Source organism: Chiloscyllium plagiosum, unplaced genomic scaffold, assembly GCF_037043375.1.
Source record: "Chiloscyllium plagiosum isolate Xiang-an unplaced genomic scaffold, Cpla_swu_hap1 HiC_scaffold_34, whole genome shotgun sequence".
Classification (NCBI taxonomy): Eukaryota; Metazoa; Chordata; class Chondrichthyes; order Orectolobiformes; family Hemiscylliidae; genus Chiloscyllium; species Chiloscyllium plagiosum.
In genome coordinates, this window is record NW_028270172.1 from 28,573,979 (window position 1) to 28,598,130 (window position 24,152).

At 36.6% G+C, this 24,152-nt stretch overlaps 1 protein-coding gene across 7 annotated transcripts in view; it reads left to right on the forward strand.

Moving 5' to 3' along the window:
- LOC122564419 (uncharacterized) overlaps positions 1-21,807 on the forward strand; it is an 88,764-nt gene extending 66,957 nt beyond the window's left edge. For all 7 annotated transcript variants that reach the window (XM_087978577.1, XM_087978578.1, XM_043719259.2 and 4 more), the window contains 4 exons: positions 12,845-12,913; positions 15,074-15,233; positions 19,288-19,426; positions 20,035-21,807. In XM_087978577.1, coding sequence (XP_087834703.1) covers positions 12,894-12,913; positions 15,074-15,233; positions 19,288-19,426; positions 20,035-20,258 — 543 coding nt within the window. In that variant the 5' untranslated portion in view covers positions 12,845-12,893 and the 3' untranslated portion in view covers positions 20,259-21,807. The remainder of the gene's footprint in view (positions 1-12,844; positions 12,914-15,073; positions 15,234-19,287; positions 19,427-20,034) is intronic.
- The last annotated feature ends 2,345 nt before the right edge of the window (positions 21,808-24,152 follow it).

Consider the following 24,152-nt stretch of genomic DNA (forward strand, 5'->3'; position numbering starts at 1 on the left):
TTACAGCATTTAAAAGCGATCTGGATCAAATAATGGCAAATGGGACTTGTTCAGGTTGGGATGTCTGATCGGCATAGATGATTTGGACCTAAGCTATATGACTATATAAATTTGCTTGAAGATACATTAGGTGGATATCATGTACTAAATCTCAGGGCAGGAGGGCAGAGAGAAGAAGTATTCCAATGATGTTTGTTTTGTGAAACAATAATTACCTGTAGGTTATGATTTTATGATGCTTGCAGAATATGTAACATGGTAACCTGAAGCTGAATTTTCACCTTCCCTCGCTGGTTCAAATTTTGAAATGAATTTAGTCACTTTTTTGTTTGAGTGTGGTCTTGTGCTCTCCTGTGATCAATTCCAACTTCTAATATACTTGCCTTGAATTTTTGTTTCAAATGAAGATTTGTACTAACATCCTACCTTCATGATAAAGGCCGTGGTGCACAAGAATTGCGTAGCAGCTAGTTCACGTTTGTTTAAAGGTGCTGTATATCCATTAGCTTTGTGCAGTTGTATTTGAAGTCAGTGGTTTCCCTCATTCAACTCTGTCACAAGGAAAGGGGGCAAAAAAAGCGTCAGTTTAAATGAAGGGCTTTAGACCAAAACATCTGTCAGTAGTTGGTGGTCATGGTGGTGTTTCAACTATAGGGAAAAATGAAGAAATATTTTGGAGTAAAGTTGTAAACTAGACATTTCAACTTGTCTCTTGTGTCTGTTTAAGGTTAAGCTCAGTGAAGGTGTTGTAATTAGGAGTCTCCTCTGCATAGTTTCAAAACATTAACCCTTCATTTCTGGAGAGGGTTCTTGTATCAGTATGACATGTTGATCATCATAAAGTTGAATATTTGTTGGTGCTAGAATTTATATTGTCTGAGAGAATTTCTAGTCTTTCTTCAAAATGTGCTAAGAAAACTATCATAATTAAAAGTTGTCAGTGGACAAATTTCACTTCACACTTCTAAATATCTGGAACCATCTCCACATTCTTGTCCTGGTGTTTGATGCTCTTTCTCTGCAGACTTTGTAAACACCTGCCTGGTGTCACGTTTCACAATAAAGATTTGTACAGTATAAGCAGAAGCTAAAATCCAGTTTAAACTTGCTAATCTTTTACTTTCTGGATTGTTACAGATTTTTGGACCAATGCTTCTAGAATCATTTAATGATCCATATTTACAAATAGAAATCTAAAAGTAAAAGTTGCTTCAGTTTAATGAAATGTCCAGTGAAAACCATGACTGCAGATCAAGAACGTTGACTTGGTGCCAGATGGTTTATTCTTTCAGAGGTTCAATGTCCACCCACTAATGTTTCTCATGTGCAATAAATTCTACCAGCATAGTTTGCAGAAAGACAGCAATTGGCTTCTGCCCAATCCTCCCTTTAATTAAATGTTTATGGCTGCATTGGATAAATGCATGTGAGTATTGCTGGAAAAAGACACCTTTTGTCAGTTTTGTTTTAAAGCTTGCACTGAGACTGTCAGCTATCTTGTTGAGTTGAAACAGATGCAATATCTGTACGTATTCTTTGTTGCAATGTACATTGCCCAATTTATTAATATATATGGCTTCCAGTAAATGCAATCTTAAATTGGTTGTCAGCCTAATTCATCACATGCTAAAGATTATTTGGCAAGTGTTGTCTGATCGTAGAATCTCATCTCCTGTTGGGCACTGTTTTGAGTTTGCAAGCAAAGGCTCGGTAGGTACAGTCCGCAGTTGCCTTGTTCTGAACAGCTGAAGAGGTAGGCTATTTGATACAATTCACCACTCTTTGGGACATATGGCCTATATACCTGGCATCACACTAGCACTGAAATTCATATACCACATTGCTCATTTGTCAGATAAACAGAACATCTTTTTGGCTTGTTGGTAGCATCCTGTTAGTGGTAAGCACTACTCATGCTGCTTTCACATATTAGCTTGGTGGAACGTCCAAAATGTTTGAGACACATTATCCTTTCAGGGTAGACTGGGCACTTCTCAGGCCTAGAAGTGACAGCCTTAGGATCATTCATGGGTCTACACAGTATACAGCAAGAAATTATCTGATCGGGATAAGTACTGCCCTGTGGGATTGCTTTGATGTACCCTATTTTAACGACAAGCTTAGAAGGCAAGTAGTTTGGGGTCCATAGTGATTGGAACCAGGTGGATCTCATTGACTACAAGGTCCATGATTGACACAGATTTACAACCCCAATCAAGAACCCCTGGCTGGCCAATATAAACAGGGTATTTTGCATCCCCTCAGTTCAGGGGACTGGTTCTGAGCTAACTGGCCACAGCTTGTGTACTGTGCACAAATAAGTAAAGGGTGACTTGATAACAGGATACTGGCCTCTGTGCAATTATTTCAGGGTCCTGTTTCTGAGGTTACCAATAAGGCCAATCTTATACCATGTGGAACTATAAGAATCCTAATGGATATATTGACCTGTGAAGGTAAGCTTACAGGAGTGGAGCAGTGTTGCAAAGCTGCAAGGTCAACCCAGGCGTACAGATCAGTGAAATGATAAAGGGATAGGAATAGTCATCTTTTAACTGTTAATTTTCATCTACCTAGTGCATCCTCCATGGCAATGCCAGCCAATCAGTACTGTCTGCTCTTGTTGCATAAATGTTGTTTTCCCTTTACTTGCAAGTTGCATTTCTTCCACATGTCCTGTAAAGTGCGGGATGCAAAGCTCCACTAAACTGTGGAGCAGTTTCCAGCAACAGTCATGTTCGCTACCACTAAATGGCAATAAATGCATTTTGAAAATAATTATAAAATATTTAAATTTTTAAATGCTAAACCAAATCTTAATTCCCACATTGGATCTGACTATTTGAACTGTGGAGGGGTGTGTAATTCATTAAATTCACAAAATGATTAAGTATGCTTCACTATTTCTGAAATGGAATTTTTATTTGGCAGTTTTGACTGGGAAAGAAATATGGGTTTTAAATTGATACCAGCAGAATCAAGTAGTGTTAGTTAGTGATGTTTCAACGTTAGTCAATCTGTATATGATGGAATTATTCAAGCACTTCATAACCTAGTTAGTCTCTTTGTTCTTCCTGTAAATGTGACTGAATTCGCAATGAAAACAATGCAACCAACAATTTAAATAATGTAGAATTGCAGTACAGCAAATACCAGAACAGCTCCAGAAGCATTACAAATACAGAGGAACCTCGGTTATCCGAACAAGATGGGCGGGCACTATTTTGTTCAGATAATTGATTATTTGGGGCTCGGAGTTTTCTGTGAGGTCTGCTCCCTGTTCAGGTGACTGGCCCCCAACTCTATCCACTTCCACCCCGCAGGCCTCCAACCCTGTCCACCACTGCCCCCAACCCTGTTCAACACTGCCCCCATGCCCGCCCTCAACCCCGCTCACCTGTCCATCCCCACCCACCATTTTTATTCTTCTAACAGGTATTAATACTTTAAAACAAGAAGCTTACCTTCTTAACGTTAGAATGTTTAACTGCTAAAATTGCTAATTAAAGTTGAATAATTTACTGCACAATGGTTAATCTAGAATAATGTGTAGCTTTATAATCCCACCTCATAATAATACTGACCAAGTCAGAGTAGTTTGATAATTCTGGTGTTCAGTCACTGAATTGTTTAGCTTCAAAGACGTGTGTCTCTTTATTGAGGCAGGTTATATACAAATGAACAGAATACTAAATAGGATATGAGTGGGTTTTTTTAATTAACATATCTTGCACAGCTTTTTGTTCTAGTTCCAGAAGCCATGAGGTAAAGGCCAACATTCCATTAACCAGTTATTTTGGGCATATACAATAACTTAGTGATTTCTGTTCTTGGGCTGCTGAACTTGTCTCCTCACTATTTAGAAAATACTTTCATCTGGAAGTTCTGATCACAGGTAGATATTGTATCATACACTGGGTGAGTTGATAGGATGTCACTTAAGTAGGTGAATGCTTCGGGTAGGTAAGGTGTCAGGTCTGATTGGGTCTCTTGGGCCTGTTGCCAGAGGTGTTCCAGATGCAGAGCTGGTGCCTCTGAGGAGATTTCAATTTTGCAGGCAATTCCTGCAAAGTCAGCTACATTTGTACTTCCATCTGGGGAACAAATGGATCTACACAGAACTTCAATCTACCGTTTCAGAAACGAACTGTTTTGGATCCAAATTGGATGACTTCACACTTCGCTATTGTTTTTTCCCCCACATGTTATAGTGCAGTTGGTGGAAGAGCAGCAGAGAAATGAAGACAGTTTTTGGCCGAGAATAATGAAGGCTTTATTTGACTTTTAACACTAGTCTCTATTTTGTTAAACAAAAGTGGCATTTCAACTTAATTAGCACAAAATGTTTGAATTCGTACACCAAACTGGTGGAAGGAATGATTCAAAACTCTTGTGACCAAGCAATGAACAATTGGACCTTCAGGCACATTACACCTTTCAGTGATAAAATGTTTTTTTGTCACATTTAAATTCTTGATATTTGAACTTTCTGCTGTTTCATAGCTCATCTGTTACTTCCATTTAGCATCACTTTGAAGTTTTACAACAACAGATAGTTCTAGTTAGAGAGTTTGGATCAGTGCATTATGTGCTTTGGTAAACAGAATCCTGTTAAGTTTTGCTTACACTTCATATTTCTCAGTAAGTGCTATATATTTGCAAGATATATTTATAAAATTTTTCTAAGCAGATTTTCCATTGTGAATACCTACATTGTATCCTATGAGAATAGCAATGGATACTTAGTACATCTGATTTGTGCATATGATAAGGTAGTGGCTACAATATGATTTGATGTCTCTATATAGGATAGATGCTAAGAGTTCTTAGACAAAATGACACTGTTTTAGGAAGAGAGATCTTCTCTTGGTAGTGTAATTTTTTAATTCTGTAATGGGATGTGGGCATCCTTATTGAGTCTTTATAAGAAGTAAGTAAATTAATGGAAGACAGCCCATTGGATGTTCATTGTTTAAATTGCAGAGCGTACAATTTCCAATTCAAATCGTATTTGGATGTGGACATAAATCACTGTTCATTCAATGTTGCTGGGTTAAAAACCAATTCAAAAATGAGTTTCTAAGATGGATAATAAAGTCTCGCCTTGGTGGAGACATTCCCACGTACCAAGAATGAATATTTTGAAAAGGGCTCGTATCCACGTTCACAATAAATCAGTGTTTCTTGAGAGCTGTTCATTTAACTTTTTTTTGATTAATGTAAGAATTTTACAAATTAGAAAAATTTTCAAAAGCTCTAGCTATCTTAAGTGATGGGTCTGAGATACAAAATACTTAAAATCCAAAGTGTAACATTAGTGTATGGATTCAAAATGTATGTAGATCTATAATATTATGCATGTATTCTATCTAACTAACACAGATAATGTGTCCTGACAAAGGTAGATTCCAGCAACTGAATTACAATTTAATAGAGTTGTGTTGTAGACTAGTATTTCATAACAATACAGAATCTTATTCTCCAGCATGTTATAAAAGTATGGAGGGACGGAGAGGAGATTCACCAGGATGATGCCTGGGATGGAGCATCTCAACTATGAAGAAGGTTGGATAAACTCAGGTTGTTTTCATAGGAGCAGAATAGGTTGAGGGGAGGACTTGATTGAGATGTAGAAGATTGACGGGCATGGACAGGGTGAATAGAAAGCATCTTCTCCCCTTACTCAAAGTAGAAAACAAGTGGGCACATTTTTAAAGTAAATTTAGGTTTAAAGGGTATTGAGGAAAACTTTTTTTTCAACTCAAAAGTACCGGGTATCTGGAATGCATTGTCTGGGAGGGTAATTGAGGCAGGTAACTTCACCACCTTTAAAATGCATGTGGATGAACACTTAAAATGTCGTAACATTCAAAGCTATGGGCCTAATGTGTGAAAGTGGGACTAATGTAGGTAGCAGTGTATTTTTGGCAGTAGAGACTCAGTGGCCTGAAGGGCATCCTCTGTAATGTGTGATTCTATGAAACAACACATTATTGTGTAAATGTATTCTGTGCTCTGACATTTATGTTTCCAACTGCTCTGACTTGAATAACAAATGAATTGTGGGTGTTATGAGAGGATTGTACTATTTGACATCTTTGTGCAAAAAACAAAAGTAAGCCTGAGTTATAGGATGCCAGGCTTGAATCAAAAATACATACAAAACATTAGGAAATTCTGAGTGTGTTTATTGGTCAGGAGGTTGTGGGGTGCTGTGATCAAAATTCTCAAGATGTTAAGCGGGGGAGAAAAGGCTAATTGAGATAAGCTATTTCTGCAGGTTGGGGAGATGAGGATTTAGGACATCATTTAAAACTGTTGAGCTAAACATTTCCACACCAAAATTGAGAGACTACTGCACGCAAAAGGTGCAGGCCCAGAATTCACTTCTGCACCAGCAATTGATGCTCAATCTATTTTCAATTTTAAAATCAGAGATTGATGGGTAACTGAAGTTAGGTTGCGAGTCATTTTATTTCTGTAATGTAGCTCTCAGTGCACTCAATTTTAAGATGCTCTTTGGTCACGTTTTTTGATAAGACTTGAAAATGCAGTAATGATTTCCTAATTATTTTCTCATGTTTTATCGTACTTTTCAATTCAAGTCTAGCATCCTCTAGCTCAGACTTTTGCTTTTTGGACCAAAATGTCAACTGATTCTACTGTTGGTAAATTAGTTTCTTTCATATATCAACTTCTTGTTTTATTCTTTTGAAACAACTGGTAGGCCTAATTAGATAAGCATAGGCATCAAGGCAAACCTGACTACTGTTCACTGTAAAAGTTTACACATTGTAGACAATATGTAGTAGCAAGTTCAAACTAAATAGGATGATGGAATTTTCACTTTTATTAAGTCTTGCTTTAAGGCAAAGACAAAACTTGTTGAAAATTTATTTGGTTTGATCATCTGTTATTATTTCAAAAATGCATCTTCCCAGTTTGCACATTCAATGCATTAAAAGGAATTTTGATAACTGGAATGCTTTTGTTTCTGTCCTTGAGTGCTGTTAAGTTCACTCAAAGTTCTTGTTTTTTTTCTTTACATTGTCCTACACAAGAGTGCTTTTCTGCAGGCAAATCAGCGCAGTAGCCAGGCATAAAAAAAACTAAAAGTTCTGCACTTTATATAAACGTGAAATAATATTGTTAGGTTTGCAGCATTTTGGTGAAGTACAGTAATTATGTATAACTAAAACAAAATGGCCAGAATTGTGAAAAAGGATGATTTGTGTCATTGAGTGCTCCTTGTAAATTAGTTGGTGAATAATTTTATTCTTTGCTGAAGAATGCCCCAGTGATAAACTTGCAACAACATTCTGATTTTTGATTGCTCTCAGGCCAACTGAGATTTAACTTGTGAGCATGTTTCATTATTTTTTTTTTAAAAGAGTACTACTATGACCTTCCTTTCTTTCTCTCTTTTTAAATTGATCAGCATCAGTATCATTGAAACTAACATGAAATTTAATGTATTTTGTTTTAATTCTCGAAGACTTTGCCTTCCTCTTTGGATTTGGATTGCTTTAAAAAATCTGTATATTTTGAAAGTTTTTTTCTGCATTGCCAACTTTCGCTCTGGTCTCCTGATTACAGTCCTGCTTTTAAAGGTATTGACTCCTTGATGACTAATGGTTCCAAGGCAATAATTGTCCTCTGATATTTTGATTGAATGTAGATTGTTAATTGGAAGCTTTTTGATCATGAGGGGGTAATGCGACAAACAAATCTGTTTTCCATTGTAGGGACCACTGAATAAAGATAAGCACGATCAGGATACTGAAACAGGGGAGACAGCACTATTTTGTGATCATAGGAACAGAAGTAGGCCATTAAGCCTCTCAAGTTTGTTTTGCCGTTCAGTTGGATCATTCCTGAAATGTAACCTAACTTCAGTTACTCATCAATCTCTGGTTTGTTCTGAAGGTGTAGGTGTGTATTGTACCTTTAAGAGAGACTAGAAGCTAGCACAGACTTGGGCATAGAGTGTGCTGAAAAATTTTAAATATAACATTTGCCTGTGAAACCAGTGTGCAGCTGAGTTGCCACGGTACACAACAAATTCGAATTCAGCCAATCAGTTTAAATTATGCTCCAAGATACCAAAATCCAATTGAATTTAAATTTAGTGTTTTGATGATCAAACCAATGAAATGATCAGATGTTTTGGAGTTTAAAACAGGACATTTTGAATAGGTGGGGGAGAACTGCCAAGAAAACCAACACATATAGACTGCTAGCCAAATAGCTCCCTGAAAGGCACCTGTCCAAAACAAACGTTGTGCAGCAAAAGTCTAAAGAAGAGACAACCCAGGAAAACCCGGAGAGAAATCTACAAAGGAGAATCGACAAAGCTGGCTGGTTTTGAAACATCATTTTTTTTTGTAAATCTTTATCAGACCAGTATTGTAGAGTGGGAGGTAAAAGATAGGTTTAAGAGAAAGGAGTTGTAAATAGTTGTTTTAATGTTGGACTTAAAGAATAAAATTGTTAATTTTTACTCTAAATAGTTCCCTCTGGGTAGTTCTTTGCCTCTCAACTTAACAGATTACGACATGGGGTGAGCTCCTCTGTGTGTCGGGTTTAAATTAGCAGAGGAGTTTACCTTGTGTCATAACAGGTTTTAAAATTGCAAATAGGTCTAGCATCAATTGCTGGGTGAAAGTGAGTTCCAGGTCTGAATCCTTGTGTGTAGTAGTCTTTCTTAATTTTGGTGTTCACATCTTTAGTTCATTATTTTTAAATAATGCCCCAAGTCCTTGCCTCCCCAACCTGCAGAAGAAGTTTATCACAATTAACCTTGATTTTCCCCTTAACATCTTGAGAGTTTTGATCAAAACACCCCACACCTTCTGATTTGTAGCTTATCTATGTTTATCTATTTTTTCCTTGTAACTTAATCCTTTTGTGTCCATTGGTATCATTCTATTAAATCTGCATTGTGCTCTACCAAATGCCAGTGTACCTTTAATTTTGTATAGAACCCAAATTACTTCCACCACTGTGAATGTGGTCTAACTAGGAATTTGTATAACTGAAGGTCAGGTCTGTGACCTTTATCTCTTAGTAATCTAATCCTCCAGATATAAATAAAGACTGGCATTCTATTGGCTTTTTTGATGACGTCCGACATCTGTTTGTGAAGTTGTACCAGTGTATGTACCTGGACCCCTGAATTACCTAAACCTCAACAATTTATTGCTTTTCAACCTTTATAAAGTTCTTGTTCATTGCTTTTCATACCTTTAATTTGCCAACATTGAAATTCATTTGTATAGATTCTCCTATCCTCTTAATTTATCTGTATCTCCCTTTGCTTTAATGCTTCCATTTAGCACTGCTTAGTGTCATCATCAAGTTTGGAAATGTCGCATTTTTTTTCAACACCTCGGTAATTAATAAATTCGAATAGCTGAAGTTCCAGCACTCTGTTCTTGAACGGCATTGTTAGAGTGTTTTTTCAATCAAAGTTCCTGTCCAATATCCCCACTGCTGTCACTCATTCAGTTTTCTAAGAAGCTCAGTTGTTGCTTCAATTTCCTAGGCTTTATTTAACTGCCTCCTTAAGAGACTTTGTTAACTGCCTTCTTGTAGTTGATACAAACAACACGCATGGACGTCTTACTTCAGCCACCTTCTAAAAAAATTCAATTCAATTGGTTCCTCAAATTTAAGTTCCTGTTTATAAGTCCATGACTAATCAACTGAAAACTTTCGAGGTGTTCCATCATTCTATTGTTAAGTCTACACTCTAGAAATTCCCTACAACAAATCTTAGGCTGACTGGTCTATAATTCCCTAGTTTCCCTTTCCCAACTTTCTTGAATGACATGCACAATCTACCAATCTTGAGGAATGTTTCAAACGGAGAGTGTTTGGAGATACCTCAAATATAATCTTACAATATGCCTACCTATTTCCTTTAAACCCTAGATGGAAACCCTTGGAAGGAGAGGAATTACTGCTAATTACTATTATTTTCTTGATTACTGTTATTTTGCTGATAATTTTGGTGAATCCCTGCCTCTGATTTAATATTCCTTTGTTAATATGTCTGGCATGCTGACTTCTTCTGCTCTGAATACTGATGCAATGTTTGCCAGTTCTTTGTTTATTGACAATATGGCCAGTATTAGTTTTTAAAGAGCCCCACATTACTCATGACTATCCACTTTGCACTAATGTAAGATTAAGGATTGGCTTTGATTTCAGTCTTAAATTAAAGGTAATGACAATTATGGGCTAAGTTTGAGTGAGACAATCTGCAGTTTAAAAATCTTGATTAGTTACGAAACCCATTTCGTGTACAAGCATGTTTCACAAGTTTTACAATTTATTAAATTTTCTGATAAATACAAAATAATTGATACTTAATAAAAACAGATGGTTTTCAGTTGACCCTCTTCATGATTCTAGTTCATGAAGCTAGTTGATTGGACACAGGTCCCTTCATCTGTTGACTGAAGTTCTCCTTCTATCTTCCTCCCACTTTGTACACCAACCACCAAGAATCACCATTTATTAACACTTGCTAACTGCTACCCTATGCAAGATCAAAGCTATCGTGAAATCTAATTGGCTCAATAACCATGAATTGTTCATGAACGTTTATTAGATTGGCTAGGTCTTTTTGCCCAAATTCTGATTAGTTTATTTAAAAGTAATGGTCACCTTAGTAAAATTACTTCATTCTGTCATTTTTTTGACAAGTCAATCATTTTGTAAGGTCATCTGTTCTGCAATATCTTTTCTCTCTCAATTTACCAACTCCATAGATCTTCACCAAGATAAGGTAGTAGGAGTAAGCAATTCATGCAAAATAAAAACAGAAAGAACTGTAGATCAGGAACAAAAACAGAAGTTTTTTGGAAAGCTCAGCAGATCTGCAGCATTTGTGAAGAGAAATCAAAGTTAATGTTTCTGGTCCGGTGACCCATCCCTCAGACAACTTTTATGTATTTGCTTCGAGTATGCTGTGTCACACCTCAGTGATTTATTATCATCCCAAATGTCCCAATCGATACATTTTGTATGTGAATGGTGAATGGGGTGTCAATTAAGCAACTGCTTTGTTATGAATGGTGTTGAGCTACTTGGGTGTTGCTGGAGTTCTATTAAGCAAGCAAGTGAAAAGTATACCATCACACTCTACTGCTTATAATACATGCAAGGACATGGCTTGGGAATTCAGGAAACGGTGCAAGGTGTCATTAACCTTTCCATCAAGTGGCACGTACTGAATATTGGTGTGCTTAATGATGCTCAGTTTGGGTTCTGTACAGAGTATGTGGCTTGAGGCATCATTACAGCCTTGATGCAAACATGGATATTGATCTGATCTTTGTATAGTCAATTAGCCACTCCTATGAATCAAATAGTGTCTGTTAACAAGTTACTTGGCTATACAGGATGAGAGCATTCTCAATGATCTTGTCAGACAGTGATTAACTATTATGCCAAAATGTCCACCACATATGGACAGAGGCCCATCAACTGTCCAGTCCGCAGGAAGCGCCTGCACAAAGAGAGAAAACAGAGGCAAGTGTAATATAGAGGCTAGAGATGACAGGTTCGGGAAGGCTGGAGTTGAAAATGTGGAGCTTCTCCACAGCAGTGTTTGTGGAGTGGAACTCTTCAGCCACTGCTTCGTTGCTGCAGTTAGCTCACTGTGCTGCTTAGGGAGGGACCTTTATTGGGACCAAGGCTGTTGATGTGACCTGTTGGCATAACTGAAGAAGACATGATCCGACTGCTGTGTGCTGCTTCCGAATGAAATCCATTTCCTCTCTATGTATGCATGCGCTTTGTGCCACTGGATGGGGTATTTGCCTAAAGTATGCAATCACACTGCACTTCATTAACTCTGAATAATTCGTTTTGTAAATCAAGCCGCACTATTGTGTGGACCTTCGTAAAAGTATAAATTACCATATTAGTAAATCACTAATATGTCAATTTATCTGGCTATGACCACTATCTAAGATAAAAGAAATTCAGACCAGGTTTCATCAATAAACAAGAATACGAACATTGGTTAAATGATAAGTTTGCTGTAATAAATAAGTGCTAAAATGTATTATTAATTACTAAATGTAAATGTAAATTATGCCCCCTTTATTCCAAACATGCTAAATTCATTTCCAAATAAAACAAACAGTTTTGCTGAAACACTGAGAGTGCAAAATCTAGACAAAAAAGAAGAAATTCTGTGGATCAAGACTCTAAACCACAAAATTGAATGAGGTAACTCTCTGTTATTTTTGTGTTTAGCGATGATATCTTGTTTTCAAATCCAGTAATCCTCATTTTGTTAGCTGTTCATTTGGATCTTGAGTCTTTCTGAGTTAGAAATTTTTGTTTTGAGTCTTTTAATGCTGGTTTCCTCCATGCACAATCTGACTGGTTTACAGTCTTCAGGAGATTTGAATGCAAATGCAGTCAGATCATCACTCAAACTAACATGAAGCAAATCCAAAGCTGTTGCTAGGCTTTTATTTTAGCCCAAAGATACCTGGGCCAATATGTGTCTCAAAATACAAAATCCAGTTTTTAGTTGCCATTGTGTAACCATTAAGCAACAACCACCTTTCCTGAGAGATTTTTTAAAAATCGAAACTTCCATTTTCCAGTTTGTCTCTCCACATGAAGTCCTTGTAATTGATTGTTAATGCAGACTAGTGATGTTGTGTTATGTAATGTTATGTTTAAGTATTAAGGGACAGGACCATGTGTAAACACTACAAAAATGCATCTTGTGAACAGTAAACATGAACTATTATCACTACTGTGTCTGGTAGTGAATGTTTGGGATAATCTTTTAAACAACTCTGCTCTGACTTTACAGTTTCTGGATTCTGTCCGTGGTAATGAGAAGTCTTCTCATATGATATACAATGGAACTCTATTGGTATATGTAAGTACTCTTTTAAAATATGATAATGTCAGTATAAGAAATTGCAATAATTAGTTACAATAAACTGTGTCACTCACTTTGCACACTTACTCACTGCAGTGATCCTATGTGTTTTAGGTTACATCCAAGCTCCGTTTAATTTTTGAAAAAATATCTTGCAGACATGTGGGATTGAAATTTTTAAAAATATTCTTTAAACTTTGCAAGATCTGAAGTAAATTGGCTAATTTGTATATAACTCTAGTCATCATAATTTTAACCATAATCTTATGAAGTTTACTTCACTGCTTCCACATTAGTCTTGGAATACCTTGAAAATGAGCTTTTTTTTTTGGTAAATATTTCTCTACTGAGAAAAGCTGCTGTTGGCTATCAATTTATCCATCCTGAGGATCCTGCCCAACCATCAGCTGCAGTTAGTTTTTAATAAGCATTCCTCTGGTAATGCTGCTTGTCTTTGTTCTTGTCATTTCTGCTCTTGGTGAGCTTAAAATCTAATTACAGTTCCTTTTTTACTTTCATTTTAAGGATGTCATTGTGCTGCTTAAAAAGGGGTTCAGCATCTACATTTTTTTTCAGCTTTGAAAATATCTGTGGAGTTAGTTTTAATCACAAAGCATGCTTCACTTGGGTACCTGAGTGCTTTATTTATATGTAACTAATAAAAATGAAAGTAAGTTTGCTCACTGAGCTGGAAGGTTCATTTTCAGACATTTCATCACTCTACTAGGTAACATCTTCAGTGGGCCTCTGGGCAAAACACTATTGATGATTCCTGCTTTCTATTTATATATTTGGGTTTCTTTGAGTTGGTGATGTTATTTCCAGTTCTTTTTCTTAGGAGATGGTAGATGGGGTCTAAGTCGATGTGTTTGTTGGTAGACTTCTGACTGGAATGCCATGCTTCTCGGAGTTCCTGGGTGTGTCTCTGTTTGGCTTGTCCAAGGATGGATGTGTTGTCCTAGTCGAAGTGGTGTCCTTCCTTCTCTGTATGTAAGGAGACTAGTAAAAGAGGATCTAGAGAGGTCTAGATAACACTCCTTACATACAGATAAGGAAGGACACCACTTCGACTGGGACAACACATCCATCCTGGGACAAGCCAAACAGAGACACGCCCAGGAACTCCTAGAAGCATGGCATTCCAATTGGAACTCTATCAACAAACACATTGAGTTAGACCCCATCTACCACCCCCTGAGAAAAAGAACTGGAAATGACATCACAGGAAATGACATCACCAACCCAAAGAAACCCAAACATATAAATAGAAAGCAGGAATCATCAGCAGTGCTTTGCCTGGAGGCCCACTGAAGATGTTACCTAGTAGGGTGACAAAATGTCTGGAAATGAACCTTCCAGCTCAGCGAGCAAATCTACATTCAGAACCTCAACCTGAGCTACAAATCTTCTCAAAAATCACTATTAAAGTGAACTTAAATAGCTGATTCAAATCTGGTCTTGGTTTGGTCCGTGGGAGCAATATTGGCCACAACTTATAATTTCTTCTCAGTTGTCCATTTTGCAAACTCTGCAGTAAGAGCATGGAACCTGTTTTAATGAGTTACCATAAACTAAATTATGTAGCACATTTCTCTGTCTCCATGTCTGAAATTACTCTGCAGCCTATCACAATTGTAACTTAAAATGGTATTCAATCTATGCATAAGATCCCACAAATAAAAATGTAAATGGGTGTTTTTTTTGTTTACTGAGGGATATGTCTTGACTTTCCTCTTTTGCAACTAGTACTATGGAATCATTTACTCAGACTTTTTTTAACATCACATCTGAAAGATGGTATCTCTGACTGTGCAACACTCAGTCAGTACTGCACTGAATTGTCATCTGAAATATTGTGCTCAAACCCCTGGAGTGGAACTTGAATCCAAAATCTTCTGACTCTGAGGCAAGAGTACTAATCTGTAAAGTTGCAAAATAATGACATATTTAATTGCTTTGTAAGGTAGCCATAGCTAATAAACTTGTAGGACAGCTAATGATATAATGCAGTGTCAAGTAAAAAAAGTCCAGTGCATTTTATAATGTATATTTTGTCTTAATAGCCTTATATAATTTGAAATATAAGCTAACTGTTTTACCAGACATTGGGTATTTTAAATATATCATGGCCTAATGAATTTTCTTTCATTCCAACAGAATAGTGATTATATTTATCATTATCAAAATATTCTTCTACATTTGCTGGTATCGTTCAAGGCAACGACAATTAGATGCTTATCTGAGCAATCCACGGAATGCCCAGATAGTGATTGTTGGCGGCAGGGCCTATCTCCATCAACTCTGTGAACGGCAAAATGTAAGTGCCTGTTGTTCCCCACTTCCTTGTGATGCATTGTATTCAATTTGAACATAATGCACTTTGTTGAAGGCTGACTTTGAGGCAAGCATGTCACTACAAAATTGTTGAAAGTAAATTTAATGATCATGTTCCTGTTGGGTGATGAAGGTGGTTAAGAGCTGAGGGAAAGGGATAGTGATGAAATAGTAGATACACTTCACAGAACTATAGAATTGTTATGATATTTCCTTGTTCCTCTAAATGTTTCACTAGGATTGATAGCTTGAATTTTCTGTTAATTTTTAGTAATTATGAAATCAAAATAGATCCTACCGGTCTTAATTCAATGACAGCTTGATTCTTCCCTTAGATTTTAAAATTGAACAGTAGAGATCTACCAGTTTATGTAGGCATTCTTTTGTAAAATTTGGCACTTGATTGTTAATCTTTTTAGAATATTTCATTAATATGTTTCAAAATCTTTAGCTATTATTGTATGTGACTGATAAATAACTGTTGAAATAACTGACTGCAGTTTACTCAGGGTAGTTGTCCTATATTGCATGTTCTTAATGCAATACCATGGTTTCATTTTTTCATTCTAATTCATATTATTGACAAGTTGAATCTTAACCTCATCTTGTTTCTGTATCGGATTTTTGACCATTGATTTCATCCTTTTCCAAATTTAACAGGTTACTTGGCCATACCGGATGAGCGCACTCTCAATGATCTTTGATTTCAGTTATGCCACAATGCTTTATGATTCCTCACTTCGATGAGCTTAGTAAACATAAGACAAAAAGTTAGCCAAAAACTTGGTCTGAGATATTGCACCTCTTCCCGAGCGAGAAATAGATTGCGTATCTCAGCAATTTAGAAGAGACCAATTCGTTAAGGGTGAAGAAATAAACAGTTGGTTCAACATATGCCACCACATCTCATAGAATCAATTAGTGCAGGAGGTCAATCAGCCTATCAGCCTGTGTTAACTCTTTTAAAGTCTTTTGCAATTCATCCCGCTTCCTTAACCTATCAATGTTTTCCTTTGCATTTTATCCAAGTCCCTTTTGAAAATTACTCCTAAGGCTGATACATTATTTCTTCCAACCATACAAATTAATAGTATTAGTGTTTTTTTTTAATCAAATCTCATCATCTTTGTGGTCATTATGACAGTTGTCTTAAACTTGTGTTCTCATCATTGAACTAGGGCTAATCACTTGGTTTGATGGTGAAGGACATGGTAAAGGATGTGCCAGACTACTTGCAGATTGTCACTGAATACATATCTACTGTTGTTGGTGGCCCACAGTGCATCACAGCTACCTAGTTTTGAGTTGACAGATTTCCTTCTGATGCTGTCATAATCAGCAGTGTGTGTGACAGAGGTTGGATTGGTAAGAACAAGGTCTCACTACTTATTTCCCCTTGTTTCCTTCACCTGCCACAGCACCAGTCTAGCAGAAAAGTCCTCCAGGATCCACACACTTTGGGTCAATAGCACCACTACTGAACAAACTTAGTGATGTTGAACTCGAATACTTCATTTTCTGCTTTTGTCACCCACAGTGCTGTTCAATGTGAAGGAATCATTGACTGAGGGAATATCATAGGGGTAATCAGCAAACTTCCATGGTTGAGCGCATGCCAGGAAAGGTCACAGGTTTGGAGTCAACATTGAGGACTGCAAGGGTGGCTCTCTCCCAACTGTGCTGTTATGTTGTCAATTCCAGATTTTAAAAAGTAATTACATCTGTTCAATAATTGAATTTAATTGCCCTGATGGGATTGATAGTGTCCTCCAAGAAATAGCCTGGAACTCCGGGCTACCTAGTCTAGTGCTTTTACCACTACATTGCCATTGTCATTGGATAGTAGATAGATTACTACAATAAAATTGGCTTTTAATCCGCTGTTTTCTTAAGTGAAATGAGAGCTCTCTATGTTTTGAGTTTTTAATTCATTAACTTGATGAAGGCTTGTCTGTAGTTTCATGGTTTATTCATTTTAACTTGAATTCTGGAAGTCTTGCAGAGGGGGGAGGAATCCCAGTGCTTTAACTGAGTCTCGGTCATAAATTAGAAATTTAGTAGATTGAACTGACTAACGCTTCAGTCTGCCCTCTTCACTTAAGTTTGCTGATTACATTTCTGTGTTTGTAATGCTTTTGTTACCAAAGGAGAAAGAAATCAGGTGGTCAGCTCAAACAATCGTGCCTTCCTGATTCAAATGAGCTGTTGGTAAAGATAGTGGACAGCCCAGAATCTAGGAGGGAATGTTAAGTCGGGACTATTCTAAAGAGTTCTTGTTTGAAATTGTGTAAGAATATTCAAACAGAATTGACAGTCAAAGATTGATTTTGCTTTTTTTTTACAAAAAGCATTGAGCAGATTATGCTATTGTTCAGTGTCTATAAAAGCAATAATAAAATTTCCAAGTTAAAGAAAACCTGTATAGATGCTCCACAATTTATTGACTAAACGTATGGGCGAATGTTCATTGACCATAATTTTAAGAAATATCCTTGTTAAAAGCTACAGCTGGTGTTGAAATGGAATGTAATTTGCTGATTCCATTACAATTAGTTTAGACTGGCCAGTGATGAGGAAAGGGTTGGAAGCGGAAAATATAATTGAATAATTGCAGGAAATGTTACAGCGGGCAAAGCAGGATTCTAAAGCTTGCATCTCTTCAGTATTCCTGAAACAAGCTCAGAGATTGTAATTTGATATTGGTAGTCTTCAAACATGAGCAGCAGCATATGGTGTGGCAATACAAATATGATTATTCTATGCACTGGGTTTTCCAAATTATGTTTTCTTCCCCCAAATTCTGTGAACTTTTTGTCACCCAGTATATCCAAGACCCTTTTTGGCACATTCTGTAGTCTTCAGTATGAGATGTTGCATGTTGCATATGCTTTCCATTTAGCCTTTTGCCTATCTTCATTTATATCCTACAAATAAAACTTAAAATGACCATAATTATGCCACAAATTTCAAAATAATTAATGAATGTATTTTGATGTCTGTTAAGACTATAACTGTACTTGTATAGCCAAAGCTTTTTACTTTGGGGTCATCAGAATACCCCAGTACAGTACAAAATTTCAAATCATATTTTATACAACAGAGAAAGGATATTGATTGGTTGCTGAGTTAACTCTGATTTTTCAATGGCAATACTTATCTCAAGCAATTGATATTCATAGGCTGACTAAACTCCTTTTAAAGATGCAAGGCTTGATGTAGTCCTCTTATGTTTGCAGGTCCCTGTGTATCATATTTGTACATGCTAGAGGCTGTATACAAAGTTACAATACGTGTTTGCCTAATCATTTTCAATTAGTCCATAATGTAGCTATTAGCACACCCAGGATTGTTCAGCAGGTGCTACTCAATTGCAAAATCCTCTCTAATAGTAGACTGCTTTCAATGCCATTGCGATGTCAGCTACGTAGGATATTTGGCCCAAGGATTAGCTAATTGATTGATTTCAGTCAAACAGCATACTCCTTTCAGTCATATTAATAGGCAGAGCACAGTCCATACTCAACAGCCTGTGCTTGCAAAGCCCAAAATAATACATCAGCTGTTGGATGTGACTCTAATTTACCCACAATTTCTGAATTTTTCTGAGTGTGCAAATAATCAGATAGTCAGTTAAATTCATAATGTGGCTCATTTACACTTTTATTGATTCATGTGATGAGAGTGTCATCAGTTAGGACAGCAGTTATTTCTCATGCCTAATTCCCTGGAGAAGCTGATGGTGACCTGCCTTTTTGAACTGCTGTCCTTGGGATGTAAGGAAACTCACAGTACAGTTGGAAAGTGAGCTCCATATTTTTGACCCAGTAATAGTGAAGGGATAACAATTGAATTCTACGTCAGGATGGTGCAAGGTTTAGAAGGGAACAAGCTGGTGGCCATGTTCCCATGCTGCCCTTGCCCTTCTAGAGGTGGTAGAGGTTGCAGATTGCTATCAAAGAAATTAAATATGTCTAATGTCTCATATGAAAACTTGATGCAAATTGAAATTTGATGATGGCTAACCTTTTTTATTGCAGAGTCCTATGTGGTATAGTTGGTATGGTGGTCAGGATGATAACTCTGTTGGTGAACCTTCTGGGTCACTACCTCCTGCACCTTCTTACAGTCAATTAGAGGTACCACCTCCATATGAAGCAGTGTCAAGAGGTCAGTCAGGTAGGATATCATTTCCTAACTCTAGAACTTCAATTCAAATAAATATTTCATTTTGTCTATTTGATTGTTTATTTATATTTAATGAACAAATGGGGTCTAACTCCTGCTTTAATGGATAAAATTGCTGTCAAATTGCAAAGTTTTGTAGCATGCTTAATTTGCAGATGAGCCAACATTTTTGAAGTCACACTGGCCTATATGTTACAAGTTTTTCTTTTGAGTACATGTTCGGTTGCTTTAATTTCTTTTGGTATTTAATCTATAATTCAATGCATTAGGAGATACAAATGCTGTGTGTTCCTTTGACATTGATCAAAGTGTAGTTGGGCAAGTGCTTTAGTTAAGTCTGGGTATGGCACTTTTTGGCTTTCCCTTTCCACAAAGTAAAACTAAATTGTGCATTTTTCTCTTGCTCACTCTCGTTTTCACTGTCTTATTTATATATAAAATTTGTGCGTACTGGAAGTTTAAGCAAAATCTTCATAAAACTTTCATGCTTATTGCCTTGGTTATAAATATTGACAACCCAGCTTCAGGATCTTGTACTAAAATGTTGTTAATGAAGAGTATTTTAAGAGAGAGACTTTTCTTTTTATTTACCTACACAGATGATTTGAAACCTCCACCGTATACAGAGTATGCAGCCAGTAGTATTGAAGAAGCTCGTGCCCTGTCTATACCAGAAGGGTATGACGCTTGCAGCTTGAGTGATGCTCCTCCTCCATACACTCCTAGCCCATCAGTTGATGCTGAACAGCAGGATAATGTGGCACAACCTAACGCTCAGGAGACAGGCAGTACCACTACAATAGGCTCACCATGTCAAGTCTGAAAAAAAAAAAATCCACTTTCTGGGACTGCTGTGGAAAGATATTTTGTTTTCTTCAGAAAAATCCGAAGCATCTGAATTGTCTCTTTTTTTTGGTTTTGTAAAGATTTGATTTTTTTTTTGTACAGTTTAAAAGACATTTACAGTGATGCACTACATAAGATTGCATTGTTCACTGTTTGCTGCTATCAGCGCTACCTTCTCTCTTTGTAAACATTATTCGCACTTTCCAAGGAAGACCCTGAGGAAAAGGATCATACCTGGTTTTAAAAGATTGTATATTTGCCAGTGACTACAATATGCGTACCACAGTGCTGGGAGGGTCGGGGTTGCTGAGGCTAGGGAATTGGTTGGGTGGAATAAGAGCAGTACTCAACTATGAGACCAGATGCTGCCAACCAGGGAGACTGAGACTGCATATTCTAAACCTTAAGTGATGTCTCAAGACCTCATAGTTACAGATAAACAAGAGGCAAGCATTATCTGAAGGGCACTAGGACAATCTTGTGTTCCTGTGTTATCAAAGCTTCTTCAAGGTCATTCCTTGCATTCTATACTTTGTGATGTTTTGCCAAGACTGCATCTTTGCCTCAGAGAAAACCAGCTTCCTTCTGACAACATGAAGGGACACCTTCAATTTTAGAGAAATGCACAAAAGTGTAGACTTTAAAGAAGACCTTTTTGTCCTACGAGTAGTTGCTAATTTGCTGCAAAAAATGTATTTTTTATAGTAGTGTAATTTTTTTAAATCTCAGTGAATCAACTGTATTCCAAGTTCCCTTTCTCAGAGTACCAAAACTTTCAGCTTAAATATTAACATAAAATGATCCAGTTGTCTCAATATTTACACAGAAAGAAACTAAACCTCTTTGTTTCAGACTTCTAAAACAAAAGAAATATTTGCTATATGGATAGTGTTGTGAATTGAGACCTGTTTGTCTGAATTATGAGAATGGACTTTATTGCTAACGGTAATTCTAACGGTAAGCCTATATGCTCTTAGTGTTCTGAAACACTTGAATATTTTCCCACTTTTGTTACAAGTCTGCATTTTGGTAAGACTTTAAAATGATGTACACTCATCCCAAATACATGGAATGCCAGGATTGAATCTAGATTATTTGCACGGACATATATCCTGTGGTTTTAGTTTAAGTGAGCTGAACTTTCTTTTTCAGTTCTTCAGACTTTTATTAGTACTTATATGTTTTCTCCCATGCATAAACCAATCTCCAAGGCGCATTTGAAAGTTTATATATTTTTTAAGAGGTTATTTAATTAAATAGATAGGTAGCTTTGTTAATCATGTTTTTTGTGGATGGTTTTTCAAGAATCTCTCAAATGTAACTTCTACCTGAACAACCTTACTCTAAGAGTTTTCTGTTCTGGGAAGGTTCATAGTTTCCTTAAATTTTATATTTTACAGTTGGTTAAAATTAAAATAGAATTTGACAGTTTATTAGACCTGTGTAAATGTTCAGACCAACTTTGTGGACTTGCTAAATTATGTAGATTCTTAACCAACAAATACAATTTTGCTGATTCTGTTAAACTTGTTGTTGTTCCTCTCTTTTGTTTTCATTGATTTTTTTTTTTGGTACAATTGTTCTTGAACAGTATGCACAACATAGAAACATTTTTACAATTTTCCTGTAAAGTGATAAGGAAAATGTCCCATAAAATGTTTTTATCTCAAGTCACCAGCCTGCAATTAAACTGAAAGATAGAAGTAAACAATTTGAGCTCAATAGGAAAGTGATGTGCAGTTTTAATATGTGTCTCTTCTCTTGGAGTCTGACTCATACTTTTAATTTCCAAGAGCCAATCACCTGCCAGAATATCTGGCACGTGACCCTTTTCATAGCTGTGGTTGTTAGTAATTTTCTTTCAAATTGGGCTCAAGTCATTGATAAACTTATGCCCAGAAAAATAAGTTCAAGAATTATTTTAGCTTATTTTTCCACTGTATTCATTTGCAAATTTTCAGATTGTTCAGTTGGTAGTTGCTTGGGGTGTAAGAGAGAAAAGGGTTTGCTCTGTGATTGACAGTGACAAGTGACAGTCCCAGTGATCTATACTGAGCCTTCACTTTTTCACCAATTTTATTTTTAATAAGACATAAAAGGAATATAGAGTTTAAGATTTGAATTTGGAAAATAACCCGAAAGAAGTGCATTTGTTAGAGCCCTGCTATTTCAGAGTAAAATTAGGAAGCAGCCTCACAGAGCAAGTAGAAGTATGCACCTCACTCTCCCAAAAGGCTGTGGGTTGTTGATGAATTGAACTGTTCAAGATTGAGTTGTTTTTGTTATAGATATGAAGATACACAGATGAAAGTTGGGTAAATGGAGTGGATCAACTATAATCTCATGAAATATCAAATTAGATATGAGGAACTGAGTGGCCTGCTCCTGTGCTTATATTCAGCTGTTCGCAGCTACGAATTACTGCAATTAAACTTGCAAGTTTTCTTCCGCTTGAATTAGCTGGTAGATTACTAATCTATTTAGGTTTTTAGATATTCACTTACTGTTTGAATGTTGATGACATAAGCTAAGGCCAAAACTTGAAGTGTCTGTCAAAAAAGTCTGAGAGTTGTAATGATCACTAATGACTCTCCTAAGTCATTGGGTAAGTGAAATGCTTGGGAGTTATCCTGGACAAGATCATATTTCATACTGCTGATGAGAACTAAGATGTTTTCATAGAATCCCTATAATATGGAAATAGACCATTCAGCTCATCGAGTCCACACCCACCCTCCAAAGAGCATCCCACCCAGATCTACTCCCTAACCTATCCTTGTATTCCCTATAGCTGATCCAGCTAGCTTGCACATCCCTGGACACTAGATGTGCTTCCCACCTTCCTCTAAAGTGTGATTGCTGAGGTCGTTTTAACTTAACGGTACATTTAATTTGACGCTGGCAGTTTATTTTTAAAGAAGCAAATTAGTGGGAGATTTTGTATTTCAATTCACTGGCTTTCTCAGAATAAAATGCTGATTTGCAAAGTGCTTTCAAACAGTCAGCTGCACAGTGTTTGACAGTAATGAAATGTGATTACCACACAAAAATACACACGTCCTGTTTTGTGTTATTACTGGTAAAATACCCCTGGAGCTGTTTATAGTACATTACAAGGGCAGGAACATTCTACAAAGGCTACAAAGTTAATTGCTGTTCTATAAACACTGAGCTCCTAGGTCAATGAAAAGACTGCAGGCACCCTAACTCCATTTTGTTCAAGAGTTTCTTAGTTTCTCTAAACTTTTGAATGTGACAACTGAAATGTAGCAGGAAATATATGCTTTTTATAATGTTTATAAATTATTTATAGTTGTTCAAGAAGAGTAGATATTAAAAATATACACATAAAATGAAATTAGTGTTGGAAGTTTTCTGAAAAAAACTCCACAGTGACACCTGTTGACCAGAGTATGCAACTACTTTGATGCAGCCAACCTTTGATGTGTTTTCGTAAATTGTTCCCAAGATTTGGAGATGCCGGTGTTGGACTGGGGTGTACAAAGTTAAAAATCACATAACACCAGGTTATAGTGTGGCACTAGCTTTCAGAGTGCCGCATCTTCATCAGGTGATTGTAGCTGATGAAGGAGCGGCGCTCCGAAAGCTAGTGCTTCCAATTAAACCTGTTGGACTATAATCTGGTTTTATAATCTGGTCTTGTGTGATTTTTAACTTTGTTCACAAGAATATTTGTGACAACAGGAAATGTGCATACACCTGTGATTAATGTATAGATAAATTGCATATGTGTACAAATGGATAAACTGAACATCAAAATGTCGAAGGATATTTAAATACATGAGTTTTTTTAACAATGGAGTTTACTTTTGTTACAAAGTGTCTGCATTTACTATTTTTGTTTTTATAT